At 41.9% G+C, this 14762-nt stretch overlaps 2 protein-coding genes across 4 annotated transcripts; one reads left to right on the forward strand and one right to left on the reverse strand.

The window, feature by feature from the left end:
- Positions 1–254: 254 nt before the first annotated feature.
- Positions 255–5893, reverse strand: THG1L (tRNA-histidine guanylyltransferase 1 like). Of its 3 annotated transcripts, XM_050905278.1 has the most exons (6): positions 5703–5893; positions 4577–4753; positions 3933–4102; positions 3120–3208; positions 2385–2492; positions 255–1054 (listed from the first exon to the last, which is right to left on the reverse strand). In XM_050905278.1, exons 1-6 carry the CDS (start codon positions 5891–5893, stop codon positions 893–895), a joined length of 897 nt encoding a protein of 298 aa, XP_050761235.1. In that variant the 3' UTR covers positions 255–892. The 3 variants fall into 3 exon arrangements, with proteins under 3 accessions (XP_050761235.1, XP_050761237.1, XP_050761236.1); XM_050905280.1 differs by lacking the exon at positions 5703–5893 and having other exon boundaries at positions 3933–4007; positions 4577–4712; XM_050905279.1 differs by lacking the exon at positions 5703–5893 and having other exon boundaries at positions 3933–4098; positions 4577–4630.
- A 176-nt stretch (positions 5894–6069) lies between these two features.
- Positions 6070–14762, forward strand: SOX30 (SRY-box transcription factor 30). Its single transcript, XM_050905617.1, has 5 exons — positions 6070–6904; positions 8153–8392; positions 9771–9950; positions 11901–12381; positions 14390–14762. Exons 1-5 carry the CDS (start codon positions 6070–6072, stop codon positions 14760–14762), a joined length of 2109 nt encoding a protein of 702 aa, XP_050761574.1.

Consider the following 14762-nt stretch of genomic DNA (forward strand, 5'->3'; position numbering starts at 1 on the left):
AGCAATACAAGTTCTTGTTAGCACCCTCTTTGCAGGCACTAGGAATGTTCCCCTGTGTTGCTACCTTTCACTTTACTGCACAGTAGGAGATAGATGACTTCCCAGGCCACAGAAGATTAGAGCACAATGTCTACCCATGTCCTAACAGAATCAAGCCTGTACAGTACCTTTATTATTAACTTCACTGTTTGGAACTTTCACCAATTACTAGTAAAAGTCCCAGGAATGAGAAAGGCCAAGTAATAAACAGCAGGGAAGAAATTATTATTATTTTTATTTTTAAAAAGTATAAAAATCCTGTACATTTGTCAAAAGCTTTTAAAATCAGTCATTGGAAACTGCTGGGCTACTCCATTTCCTTTCTGTAAAAATCAGAGACATTAGGCAGTTGAACAGTTTGTCACTAACCTGACTAAACACACTGGCCTTGAAATTTAATACTAAATGCCAACCGAAGTATTCTGGTCCATCTCAGTTGAAACAAAAATCAAAAGAATTATTTTCTCCTCTGGTTTTAACTGTTCAAATATGCAAGCTTTTTTATAGTTCAGCAGTTCAGTAAAATACCTCATGGTTTAAATGCTATAGAAATGCATGAAATTTCTATACACTTTTTCTACAAATACGCATGTACAAGGAAGGAGCAGTCTTAATTTATGATGAGTTCTTAACATTCAGAATAAAACATGATTTTAGGTTTTCCATATGGGCATATCCTTGTATGTCAGACAACATACCAGTGTCTTTTTTGCAGGCAACAACAGTGCCAAAACCAATATAGTTGTTGAAGAGGGTTACCGGTTAAACTCTGCCAGCCACCTTTCATACTCCTCACTTGCCAACAACCCAAGCAGAGCAAAATGTAAACTACCAGTTATACGCATCAGAGATATCAACTATCCTCAGCCAGAATCTCAGGATATTCCTCCCAGAACTGGTCCCCAATAATGTCACAGTGCAGGGGAACAACTTTAGTCCTAGTCCGAGTCACTTCAACTTCCTTTTCTTCTGCTTCCTTTGGCAGTTTTATTTTCTTAGTCATGACTTCATTAATCTGAAAATACAGTTGACACATCAGTAGACATGTAAGACTCCAGAGGGTATTAAAAAATGGACAAAAAACAAAGCTACAAGAAAAGCAACTATCAACCCTATAGCATACTACAGAATTTGAACACTTCATGTTTTGAAAGAGAGTCTATTCTCAATTCAAATACTAATAAATGAGCAGTTGAAACTGCATGTCATCATCACACGGCTTGAAGAAATTATCTGCAAATTCATATAACTGATTGCAAGTATTCTTGAATAAAGTACAATATTTAATTTGGAGCTATATAAAGCAAATGGGGAACTTTGCAAATGTCTACAATTACCAAGAAAAAAAATATGCATAAGGAACAAGTGGAATATATTTCTGGCTGGGAGCCTCTATCTGTTCTAATTAGTTCACATGAAGTAATAGAAATTGTTGGCCAAAATTTAAATAGAAAAGAAAGGATTATCATATTTTTACGTATAGAAGACAAAAGGCTGAGCAAGTTACGGAGAACTCTTCACATAGACAGATGGGGTCCTGATCACACAAAACACACGTATTTCTAGTTAAGATCTCCTAGTACAGAAGGACACTAAGGCCATAAACATTTATGATTTTCTGGGGTCTCATCTCATACAAAACACAGGACAGGATTTCTTCCACTAATTCCGGATCAATGATGTGATCCTAGAATGATGAACACTTCCAAGTTACCATTAAAAGGATTTCCCCATTAACAGCTGCAGTGCTTACTACGCTCCTTTACAGAAGTAGAAAAGGACTAAGCATACTATGAGCTGAGCTACCTTACTGAACGAAAGTTCGTAATTCCTTTGCAGTGGAAATACTTGGGATCTAATCCTGTGAAGGGCCTGGCACAGGCCCCACTGGTTACCATATCAAACTGACAACAGTCATTAAAATGTAATTTTTCAGTAAGCAGAATACTTCCTCAATTTTCAAAGCTGGTAACACTAAGAAACCAACTGTATGATTCATTAAACAAGGGAGATTTATCTAGCAAATGCATCAGTCTTGTGAAATTCTACGCATACATTGTCATCTGTTGGTACATGTTTTACCTCAACCGTCATAATTTGTATCTAAGCCAGACTTCAGAGACTAGTATTTATACTATGCTCATAGACACAGATATCTCAAAAACATCTCCAAAACAATTAGTCATCTTACACATCACTATATGGCAAATATGGTTAGTTTTAAAATATATTTATACATAGACATACATTTGGGATACATCTGGTGATCTTACAGTGTAGCTTGTCTGCCATAGTATACCTATGTAAAACATGAGCATGAAGCAAGCGGTAATATAGTTTTTTACCTTCTGCCATATTAAGACAGTTCCTTTTCTATACATCAAAGGTTCATTGTTGTAGTTGATGTTGAATTCAGAAAATAAGATTTCATTCTTATCTCCAGCCAAAGTTCCCTGAGAGGAAATGAAAAGAAAAAGTACTCTGATAGAAAACAAACAAACAAACAAACAAACTGAATCTCTAGGGTAGAAGATGGGTGAATATTGGAAGACTGACATTTATACATGTTTTTCACCTTTAACTTACAAGGTTTAATTACCTCTCCCAACAGAGGAATAATTTCCAAATGCCAAATGAGGATATTAAAACAGAGAGGTTTTTTATTACATTTTCAAGACAAATAGAAGAAAGTCAACAGACTCCAGGAGAAAACAGAAACAATCTGCTGAAGTCTGCACAATGAGACAAAATACTACAGAAGGGACCGGGCATCAATAGTAGCTGAATCCTGCCATTGTACTTTGTGTGTATGGATATTGGACGTTTATATGACATTTCTAAGATTTCTGAACTTGCTAATTAAGAAATCAAAATCTTGCTAACATTTGACCAAAAATACATTATTTGCTAATCATATTAACATCTGTACAATTCAAGAAGTTGTTGAATCTACACCCACAAAATTATTACAGTAAGAACAGACAAGCCAGCCAGGGCTGCTGGGTAGGCAAGACATAGCTTTGCAAATCTTATGATTTTCTTTGTAGCTGGGAAAAAACATGACCTCAAAAGACTCTTACCTGGAGTCTATCCTGTGCTTGCACTGGTGTCAAACCACTTCGCTGTACAAGCATCCAAAACACAGTATTATAAAGGTTATTAATATGGCCTGCAGGAAAAAAAGAGTGAGAGAAAGAGTATTTACCAAATCTGAGTGACTACTCAGAAAAAACAGCTTTATTTCCAGAGTCGTATCCAAGAAACAGCCAAGAATAAAGGGGAATTAATAATACCAGTTGCTAGAGAAGATACAATCTTTCTGATCCATTTTTAAGGTACTGCATATCATAAGAATGACTAGAAGATAGATTTCATTATAATTCTGAAAAGGGAGAGCACAGGGTGAAGGGTGTTTATGTGTAACATAAATTATCTTCATTTGAGCAACAGGGACTAGGTACTAATGAAAGCCTAGAAAGTAAATCCAATGGTCTGTTCTAGCATGGAATATACAGCACTTTTGATTGCTACATGGTGTGACTCTGAATATTCACATCTCTTCATTTAAGAAGATTACCTTGGCTAAACAAACCTGGAACATAAACAATAATAAATTAATTCTATTAATAATTCTAATATTTCCTGTGCTGAACTCACTCCCAGGATGCAACAAATATAGTTGTAGCCTGAAGACTAGACCAGAATTTCAGCTAGCATTTCTCTATCCGTACAAAGCCCAAAACAATTCTAATACTGTTTATTTAAAACTACCACCCTACCTGCTGTTCTTTCACTGATACCTATATAAACAAATACACTGGCAATAAAGGCATTTCTATTCAGAGAGGAAGAAAACTCAGCTGCACAAATCTCCGTTTTCTAGAAACGCTTACAATCTGCTTGTCTCCAGCTGAGGTAGTCCTTTAAATTTTGGTTGCTGGGATACAACACAATTCGTCCATCAAATCCTGGTGGGTACAAAAGTTGCTGGTCCTTAAAGTAATCCTTCCAATAGAAAACGTAACTTGAGGCAAACTGGGAGACCACATGAGTCATGAACTTACTTGCAAACACAAAGCAAAAGGAAAAAGAAAGAAATAAATCAATATGATTATATACATCTGTGATTATCTGAGGTATCAGTAGCGATAATTCTGGTGGATAGCAGCATTTCTTAAATAATGGCCCAACAGATCAGCAACGGCATAGAGTCTTTTGAAGAACAGCAAGTACTGAGAATCAAGTAAAAGAGTTTGGAAAAGGTAACATTTTGTTTAAAAAAATGTTTGTTCTAACAATGTTTGTTTCTAATGTCTTATCAAAACTTTTTTTAAAAACTCTGTATCACTGAACGTATTTTCCTGAAAGATCACATGCAAAGAGTTCTCATGAACAACCTGAACTAACTGTAGTGTATGCACCCAAATACAGCCCTACTCCTAACCTGTGTGTAGATAAAGGCAAATCTAAAGAAGAATTACAGGCTTAAAGAGAGATGTTAAAAACAAGTTCACTTCAGTATCAAAGCAGCTGTTACCTTGCTCTTCTTTTAAACCATCTACTCTTCTTTTTGAAAACAAAACTATATTCATCACTCTGTCCATAAGCAATAGCAATATCCTCCAGTTCTTGCATCACTGTCTGGGCACACTTGGTCATCAGATGAAGAGCACGGTCATCATTTGGCTTTTTGAACTCATGCTGCTCAGAGAACCTTCAAAGCAAAAATGGTTGAATAAGAATCCCTTAAAAAGCTACTAAAAAATGCTAACCCATTCATTTTCCTCACATTTGCTTTCTATGAATATTGATTTCCAGTATCTTGCCAATACTGACAGAGAATTCCCTCCAGGTATGCAAAGCAATAACAAAAAACCTCTTTTTATACACTCTGGATAACCCATTCTCTTTCCCATCAGTATCTCACCCCAACCAGTCCTTCAAAACCACTGGTTTCCATATTTCACTTGGAAAAGGACGACAAATACTACTTTCTGTAAATTCACTTTTTCCTAGGGTGCCTTTTATACTCAGTCCAATAAGGGCAACATGATCAATAAACTTGTCAAAACTTGAGAGCTTTACCAGAACCCCACATGACCAAACTAGAGATCAAATCCCCAGCAAGAATACGTGTCATCGACCACTCGAGAGAACTGTGCTCCATTTATCCCAAAGAAAGGCCAATGCCACACAGACACTGACTCCAAACACAAATAAATATCCCTGTACACCAGTTGCTGTCCCTCTCCCAGCACAGCCAAGGCACTGGTATGCCATTTCCCTACCACCCTACCGAAGGCACGTTCTGAAGCTGCCCATGGCCCTTGAAAACACCACACCAGTAGTAATTCCGTGCCCCGGAGAGGCCGAGTGAAAGGTTCATGGGGATTAGCGGGGAAAGGAGGATTTGCAACCCCTGCACCTGCAGGATTCACACAAGTCGGGCAGGGAACAGCCAAGGGCAACTGCACGGCAGCAGTCAGGATCCCTCCTCTCGGCACAGCACTCGGAGCCCGCACCCCCAGCGCCTTTAGGCCGAGGAAACCCCCGCCCGCGCCCCGCCGTACCCCAACCCCCGTCCTCCTGCTCGCTGAGGGCGTCGCCATAGCGACCACACCGCTATAAGCGCCCCGGCCATTGGCTGCCCGCCCGGCCTTCACCTGTGGAAGTTGCGGCCGTCCAGCCGGACCACTATCCAGCAGTTGGGCAGACACGTGTCGTCCGCCTCGAAGTCCCGGACGTACTCGAATTTGCTTTTCGCCATGGAGATGCGGCGGCTGCCGCGCAGACAGCCCGCCCACCGCCCGCTCCCCGCAGAGACGGCCGCTGCAGCCCGCCAGCACCCCAGCATGGCCAGAGCGGAAGCGGAAGCGGCGGGCGCCCTCCGAGAGTACGGCGGCGAGCCCTTCTGGGCGTCCAGGCGGACCTCTCTATGGTTTCAGCGGGCCCCGGGGGCGGGCGGGCGCTTTGGGTGACGAGGGGGAGAACGGCCGGGGCGGGAGCGCGGCGGCTCTGCCGCCGGTCTCCATGGCGACCGCATTGTGTCGCGGGGGCGGGAGGAAGGCTCGGTGCGCGCCCGTTGGTGGGCGGCGCGAGGGCGCGGCGAGCGTTGGCGCCAACGACCGCGGGCGATCAAACGGCCGCGGCGGGATGGAGCGGGGGGCGAGGGAGCGCCCGCTCCGCTCCGGGGCTCCCCCGGAGCCGCCCCCGGCCCCCCGCCGCCTCCCGCCGCCCCCCCCGCAGCGGGAGGCCAAGGGCCCCCTCAGGGTGCTGCACATCAAAGTCGAGGAGCCCGAGCCGGAGGAGGGAGATCCCCCGGGCTGCCGCGGGGACAGCAGAGAGTCAGGGGCCGAGTTCAGGGGCTCCCCAGCTCCGTGGCGGGGTAAAGAGGAGGCCCGCGGCGCCATCTGGAGAGAAAGGGACCACGAAAGGGGCAGCGGAGAAAGGCAGAACGAGGTGAAGGTGCTGGAGAGAAGGGGGAATGGGAAGGAGCCCTGGAGAGGAGGTGCTGTCAAAGTGGAGCCGCCTGACGTGGCCGTTGGGAGCTGCAGGGTGAAGGTGGAAAAGGACGATGCCCCGGCTGGATCCCTGTGTGGGCCTGCTCGTGCCAGCACTGATGACCGCAAGGTGCAGCTGTGTGAGGGGTTTGGGATCCTCCCTGAAGATCTGAAGATCCCAGTTGTGTTTCACCCCTTACCTCCTGGGACCCGCATACAGATCCAAGGCCCTCTGCCGTCGGAGCTGATCCACGTGACTAAAGTGCCAGTGAAACAAGTGCCGCTTAAAATGCAGTCTTTACTGGAGCCTTCAGTAAAGATTGAAACTAAAAATGTGCCCCTCACAGTACTGCCCTCCGATTCAGGTATTACATTAGGAGAGCTTGCAAGGGTTCAGCACACAGCTGACAGGTTATCAGATAGGAGAACACAAGTGGAAAGGTCATGTTAGAGAACCATCCCTTTGGATAGACTAGAGTTTGTACAACTCTCTTCTTCAGCGTAAGACGTAAACATACGGGAGCACAGAGTTCTCTAGTGGTTTGTTAAAATCAATGCAGTTTCGTCCACTTGCTCCCTGACTCCATTAAACCCCTTGTAACAGTGTTCGGAATTGCATTGATTTGTGATTGCAAGTTTAAGGTCAGGAATCTGCTTCGTTTTTAAAGCTATGAAGCATTCGTACACCCCTCTGAGAAAATTTGGACACGTTAAATGAGGAACATCTTGAAACATCTGGATTAGAAGCTTACTTTTTTTGAAAGATATCTAGGCTTTCAAAATTAATGACTTAAAGTGAGCATCTTAAAGACTAGAAGACTTTTGCCCTTTATTGATAATGTGAAAGAGTTCATTTCTAAGCCTTTTTCAGAGAAGAAATTGCTTGCTTAGGGATCAGTTGTGAGGGGTCTGGGGGTTCATCATGTCGCCAGCTCAATTTAAATGCGGTCTGTTTTTACAAAGAGCCAAAGCTGGGTGTCATGTAACAGTCATTTGGTAACACAGGTTCCTCAAGCAAAATGAGTGTCCAAATCTGAGAAAAGAGTGAGAGAGGGGGAAAAAAATTGCCAGCCAGAAAAAAAACCCCAACCAGAACAGCAACAACCTCAGCTGAGAAGCCAGGGACTGCACAGGTGTGGAACTGAACTGCCATACCATCATTAGATCTGGTCCCTGCATCGTTAGGGCTTTGGATACACAGTTCTGGTGGTGATGACAAATTTGCAGTGATATGGTCTATGCTATACAATGTTTAGTTTATAAAGTCATAAGTCTATAAATTCATACGAAAACAATCTAGCCAAATGAAATCCAAACCAGTGTGTCAGCGGTCCCATATATTTCTTTTTTTTTTTTTTTTAAACAAAATGTAACAAAAGCCAGGTAAATTATTCCTTATGCAGTGGTTCGGTGAAGGTTCGTGGAGCATACTCCCTTAGCCTTAGTTATTTTTCTAGGAACTGCTCTCCAAATGTGCATCAAGTTTCACGTGTTCCAAAGCTCTAATGATTCTTTTGACTGTTGCCCAACATGCTCTCGATGTACTATTGAATGTAACCTGTATTGCATACATTGCCTGGAAGATGATCATCTTTCCTCGTTTTGTTGCATAGGTATGCCAGATACTCCATTTAGCAAGGACAAAAGTGGCCATGTAAAGCGTCCAATGAACGCATTTATGGTGTGGGCTAGGATTCATCGGCCCGCCCTAGCGAAAGCTAACCCAGCTGCCAATAATGCAGAAATCAGTGTTCAGCTTGGATTGGAGTGGAGCAAACTGACTGAAGAGCAGAAGCAGCCCTATTATGATGAAGCTCAGAAAATAAAACAAAGGCACAGAGAGGAATTTCCTGGTAAACATGTATTTATTTACCTGGATGCTTTAGAAGTGCAGGAGTTTTTGAAAAATGGATCTCTTTCACTAGAGCAAGTAACAGTGTTAGAAAAAAACTGCAAAAATTTCAAGCATGCAGTCCTTCTGTCAGCCTTCTAGTGCCTGAAAGCATATTCATTTTTTAAAGCATCTAAAATGATGTTTCATACTTCATAGCCTCTAATGTTTCTTATGGTCTTAGACCACCATAGCTACAGCAGCTCTTCTGAATTCTTTAATAGTCTAACAGCCAGATCGTGAGTTTACTGTGAACATGGCTTGCTGCATCATTTTACATGCTCCAGAAAGACCTGCCCAGGTGGCCTGTGGTGACACATGCATCCATTCTTTAAAAGCAGGAAAGGGAAATGCCACAGGAAGCACAAACGACAGTGTGTTCTGTGGGATTCTTCAACGGGTAGACTTGGGATTCCCAAATAGCAGTGTGGAAGATGTTGTTTCTCAGCCTTTTGTCAAAAGGGTTAAAAATTTGTACCCTTAACAAATTCATTTCTCCATAACACTGCAGTTCAGTAAAACAGAGCATAAGTACTTTGAACACTCTTTTTAAAAGCTGTTGAGATACCAGGTGTCGTGATCCTTTCTCTCTGTGTTGTCGTAATCCTGCTAGTTCATGATTATGGCTAATCCTGGTAGGCAAGATCTGACTAATCTGTCATAAACAAGCAAAAGATAAGAGCAGCACTCTCCCTCTCATCTTGCACCCTTCAAAAAAAAAAAAAAAGAGCTTCTTTAAAGTTGCATTAAGAGTTAGCCTGTGTAAGAAACCGAGCTGCTCAGTATCATATATCAAATATATTGATAATATATTTATACCTCTGTTAGTGTTTGGTTAATGTTGTAAGTCAAAGGCAAACGTAATCCTCCAAAATCTATACAGGATTCCTAGTGGGTCATATTTTCCATTGTCTCTTGTAACCTGCAAGTATATGTGAGACTTAAGTGGTTAAGGAAACAATCAGGGAAGATCCACATTTTGAATACAGTCATGGTTTTCTTCCGCACTGAAAGCCCATGGTACAGTGTCATGTTCTCCTTAACGTGCTTTCCTCAACTGTGCCACGTCACTCCCCGCTGTTCTGTATTTCTTTGTCTCACGAACAGCTACTATTTAGTAACATAAAAACAATGCCCAAATATGTCCATTTTATTTCCACCTCTGATAAATGCCCTGTTTGCTAGCCCATTGAAACAAATGGAGTATTGCCATTGACTATAGGAGCAGGTTTTGGACTCATTTTTTTTAGATACTTCAGAATTACAGATATCATAGCTTTACATAAAGAATGAGACCATCCCAAAAATTGGATGTCTGCATCTTTTTTCATCTCTGACAGGTTGGGTTTATCAACCACGACCAGGCAAAAGGAAGCGTTTTCCACTGCCTGTCTCTGCTGTATTTTCCGGCGCTTCTCAGAGTATCATCACTACAAATCCAGCTGGCATTTGTCCCTTCCAGTCACCAGCTTACTCTGTTGTCATCCCCAATGTTAAGAACAGCATTGGACATCCAGTCTGTGAGTTTTCAGTAGTGAATGATTTTAAAAATTCAGAATTTACCTGTTGTAGTAAAAGTTATACATACGGTAGTGTAGATACAGTTAAAACAATTTCTCAGTCTGTCTTGACACCACTGTTTCTATCATCAGTCCTCCTCTGCGCTGCACCTCTGCCTCCTAGTCTCTACCTACTGTTTCCTCAGCCTCTTAAATTCTTCTGGCTTCTTCATTGCCCACAGATCCCTGCTGTTTCTGTAGCTCCTGGTTACCTCCTGCTACCTCTTGGTCTTTTGGATCTCTATTACTCAACGCTTGCTTCCTGTTAAGCTACAGCTGTTTCTTTTTCTTACTTTGTCTCCACCTCACATATATCTTACTTCACCAGCTCTAGCTGCACTAGTGCTCAACCCTGCCCTACTAAGCCTGAAAAAGCTCCTTAGCTTAGTCCATGGCACCTCCACCCTGATGTTAGTGTTCCTTGGTAGTGAGGGCACCATTGCTCTAGAGCAAATGCTCAGCAACTTAGACCGCTTACAAGAGACAGCAGACAGAATTGTCAACAAGGTCATCAAAAAGGAAGTTAGTAGGGTGTTAGTAAGGTGTGTGCTGCAATATTAAAGCAGTCACTAAATCTGAAAAAGAAATTTTTCATTTGCACATTTTCCATGAACAGTTACTTAGGTATCTATGCATACCTGGAATAGTTCTATATGTAGTTGTTATGAACTTGCACATGCCCACAGTTTGAGCATACATAGCTCAGCTTTTATACAAACAAAAATAAAGTTACAGAAGGAATGCATTAAAAAGTTGCACCTAACCTGGACGGATCCTCCTTTTTATAAGAAGTCAATATGGGCAGTGAAATAGGGTGTAGTATGAGACCCCGCAGTCAAGTATAATAGCTGACCTGCATATTTTGTAGTGAAAGAGCTCTGGCTCTGTCAGTGCATGGATAGTGGATTTCAACAACAAATAGCTTAGATCCAGGCAATGGCATTTTTCTCTTTAAGCATACTGTCAAGGGCTGCTCTCTTTATAATGAGACAAGAAAGTGAAATGCCTGTTTATGCTGTGTGGTAATATTCGGAGATGTAAAAGAGAACTCAGCTTTGTTCTGATGAAGTTCTGAGTTAGTGATGTGATGCTTTCTCAAATCCTTCTGTAAATTTGACTGAATAAAGTATTCTTTGTTTTCTTACCCTAGTATATTTTATAATGTTATGTTGTCCTCAGATGCTTGACATTCAATGTCATTGAAGTGATTCTTAAATACAAACTGTAAAAATCTAGACACATTTAAGTCCTGTTCACTTGGAATTTAGACTCTTAGACTAGGTAGTGGGGTTTGAAAATACTTATGCAATGTGTTTTGAAATCTTCCTGTATAAAGGCAGCTCTGTTGACATGATGTGTGATTTGAAAGTGTACATTCAAGTGTATGTTCTGCAAAATGTTTCAAAGTGAAATTGGCTGGTGGGTAGGTTCATTGGTGAAACAAATAAGAAAACATACCAGAGAGCAGGGTGTTTTAACTGTTGCTTCTGCTCCTCACTTCTGCTTTGGCACCACGCAGATTTGTTAAGAATTTGGCTCACTCCAACTCAGCTAGTAGACTTGGGAGGTCTTCTGAGCTTCAGGTGCTAAATGCACGCTCCAGCCACATTCTTTGGCCATAATAGGACAAGACAGAGCTCTCACCAGCCTCACAGCCTCACACTCACTAGCCAATTCCTTCTTCTTTCAGCCTTGGGTTTCTGTAGAAGGAAGCTTGAATGTGTGGGCTCCAAACCCATCTGTCGGAACACATGTAGGCCAAGTGGTGTATGACTGTGAGTTGCAGGGAAGTAATGCTAGAAAGTGCTTTGGGGGAAATAGTTCTGGCTCTGGCTGTGGTTTGCTATGCTGCTATTTATGAAATCTCTTCCTTTATTCATGTCTGATAAATAACTGTTCTCTTTCCTCAAGGTGAGTCTCCTTCTGCCATCCATCTGCCGGCTTCTTCCATTCAACATGCTCTTTTCCAGACTACTAGTGCAAGCACCGCATCAGCGGCTGTTCCAACTCCAACCCTGCCCCTGCGCCCTGTAATTTCACCACAGCACTTTGCTGAACCTGCTCAGACAGAAGCTCTTGATGTATCATCTGGGCTCAGTTGCTCCCTGAAGAGACCTACACCAGTTTTCATTGAGAGCTTCAGCAGAAACCCAAGTAACATAATCACCACTAACGGCAGATTTTCTGTCTCTAATAGTGAGCCCCCAAAGGAGTACCCAGGGGTTTCTATTTTTCCTAGAGGTGTACCTCTTCCCCAAGCTACCCCTTTTCTTCACTCACATCTCTATGAGTCTCTTCCCATCGGTCAGCCAGCCAGTCTGTTTGGAGTACCTCCTCGGTTTTCATTTCAGCACCCTTACTTTGTACCTGGACCTCACTATTTCCCCTCAAGGTAATGAAACCCTTCATTTCAATACCAGTAAGAACAAATGCTAAAAGGCAGAGGGTTTTTTGACTTACAGAAAGAAGATGGAGCATTCAGAAGGAAAGGTGCTCTTACCTTCCTATAGCTCCTGTGTGATGGGACCTGCTGGGCTGAGGCTGCTCGTAATATATGCCCAGTTATTGAAGGCTCCATAGTACTATTGCAGTAATTGGCACTCCCAAGCCCACAGTGCACAGAAGTATCTTCTCTCCACTTTATGCATCTAAGTGCAGTTGATTTCCACAGAAAAGCATTAGGTAGAGATAGTGTAAATATATTTTGAAAATTATTGGATAGAATTAAAGTAGGTGTGTGAGTTGTCTCCTGGGTACTATGATTGCAGCTGTCATAACTACCAATATTTCTGAAATCCAGTCTGGTGGGAAATGTCTTCAGAATTCTTAAGTAGTAATTCCTAGTTTTTCCTTTGCCGACTCTGGGCAGTTAATCAGAGATCACCTAATCAAAGAATTTACAAGCTAACACACATAATATCCTGTGGGTATTTCCTAAGCTAAGCAGGCACAGAAAGCACCAGTGCCCTCCCAGCAGCAGGTGTGCTGCTCAAACGCGAGAAGTCTGATGGCCTACTGATGCTTATTCTTTGTAAGGCATCATTTTTCTGTCATGACTGTGCAATATCAGGCATAACAAATTATTATGACTATTAGACTTAAATTCTGCCCGTTTATACACTGCTCATTCCTACTAATAGCAACAACCAAAGTGTTCCTATGGCAATAAGACTGCCTGGTCATAAATTAGGGCTGATAATGATCCATCAACCTCAAAAGAACTTTATGAACTGATAAGTGCAATACAAGACATTGCTATTTTTGAGGTTCTTTAAAGAAAGACAGGACACATATTCCCAAAATTGCTAAAGGTGGACTTCGCTTAGCCCTTGGTCTCTGAAATTAGACAGTTTTGTGAGGCCTCTGAGGGAGAGGAGTGTTCTTGTACCATAAAAGACTGTTCTGAGTTCACACATTAATGGACTTCTGAAGGCTGCCAGCTTTGCTAATGCCAGGATCTTTCTAATACAATGATTTATAACTTCACATTCCTATAAACTCATTTCTTGCATACAAAAATCATAATTTCTGAGTAGCATTGACAGTGCAAATGTATGTATGCAGATTTATGCACTAAAAATTTAAATGTTAGATTGGAAAGATGAATAGTCTCCTTGAAACCTCAATAGACATTGTATCAATGTCTTTATAATGTCTGCACCATAGAGCTCTATTACTTCTTCACATACTTTGTTTTCTTAACAATATGTAGTGAATTTCTGTAACACTGTAAATTACAACACGTGTGTCATTCCGCATCAGAATAAAAATTCAAACTTCTGACATCAGAGAAATACAGTTACATTTGACATAGTAACTTCCTGCAGTCTACTATGTGGTTGCTTTTTAAAAATTTATCACTGTACATTCTTTAAATAGTAACATTGACAACCACATGTTGGGCACAAGGATTCTCTGTCAGTCCTCCTGTTTAATAACAATGTAACAGATGCAAGAGTTCACTCAAAGAATAAATAAGAGTGTTTTACCCCAGCTCTGTCACAAATTTTGGCATACAGAAATAACAAACTGACTTTTGATGCTTTGTTTCACTATTCGGAGTATGTCGGTTAACACACTGCAGGCTTATCAGATGCTAGTTTATCCATGATATTATTTCATTGATAAATACAATGGGTTTTGTGTTTGTTTTCAAAGCAACATCGTGCGTGTATCTAGCCTGAAGAGGTGCCTATGCACAGATATGGAATCTGTGCATGACTTTTGTTACAGCCCCGCTGTTCAAATTAGGCATGGATTTAAAGTATATATGTTTTGAATGTTTCAATAGGATAAGCTGACTAGCGTATAACATTAGTGTCATTCTGTTTTTCTTAGCTGAATGGAAGTCTGGGCAATCTGCATTTCTGAAAGGCAACTTTCAATCTCTCTCGTTGCAGCACGTGCCCATTCAGCCGACCTCCATTTGGCTGTGGGAGTTTCTCCAGCTCAGTGCCTGAATGCCTTGGCTTTTATGAAGACAGGTACCAAAGACAGGAGGTGATGTTTTCAGCTCTGGACAGAGACTGTCCTTTCAAGGAATACCCAGAAGAAAGTATACGTGAGGGCCGCCGCAGGTGTGAGAGCCTTGAAGTAGTGTCCTGTCACAGCAGCTGCAACGAGGAGCGGTATTTAAGCCCCCTACCACAGCTGGACGTTGGAGCATTGGAGGAGGTTTTGTCAGCCACCTCATCCACTCCCTCCAGCATCCACCTAGTCAATGTAACTGACAGCGATGAGGAAGAAGAAGTAAAGTTGTTGCGAGAATTGTAA

This window comes from Gymnogyps californianus, chromosome 14 (assembly GCF_018139145.2).
Source record: "Gymnogyps californianus isolate 813 chromosome 14, ASM1813914v2, whole genome shotgun sequence".
NCBI classification, from domain to species: domain Eukaryota; kingdom Metazoa; phylum Chordata; class Aves; order Accipitriformes; family Cathartidae; genus Gymnogyps; species Gymnogyps californianus.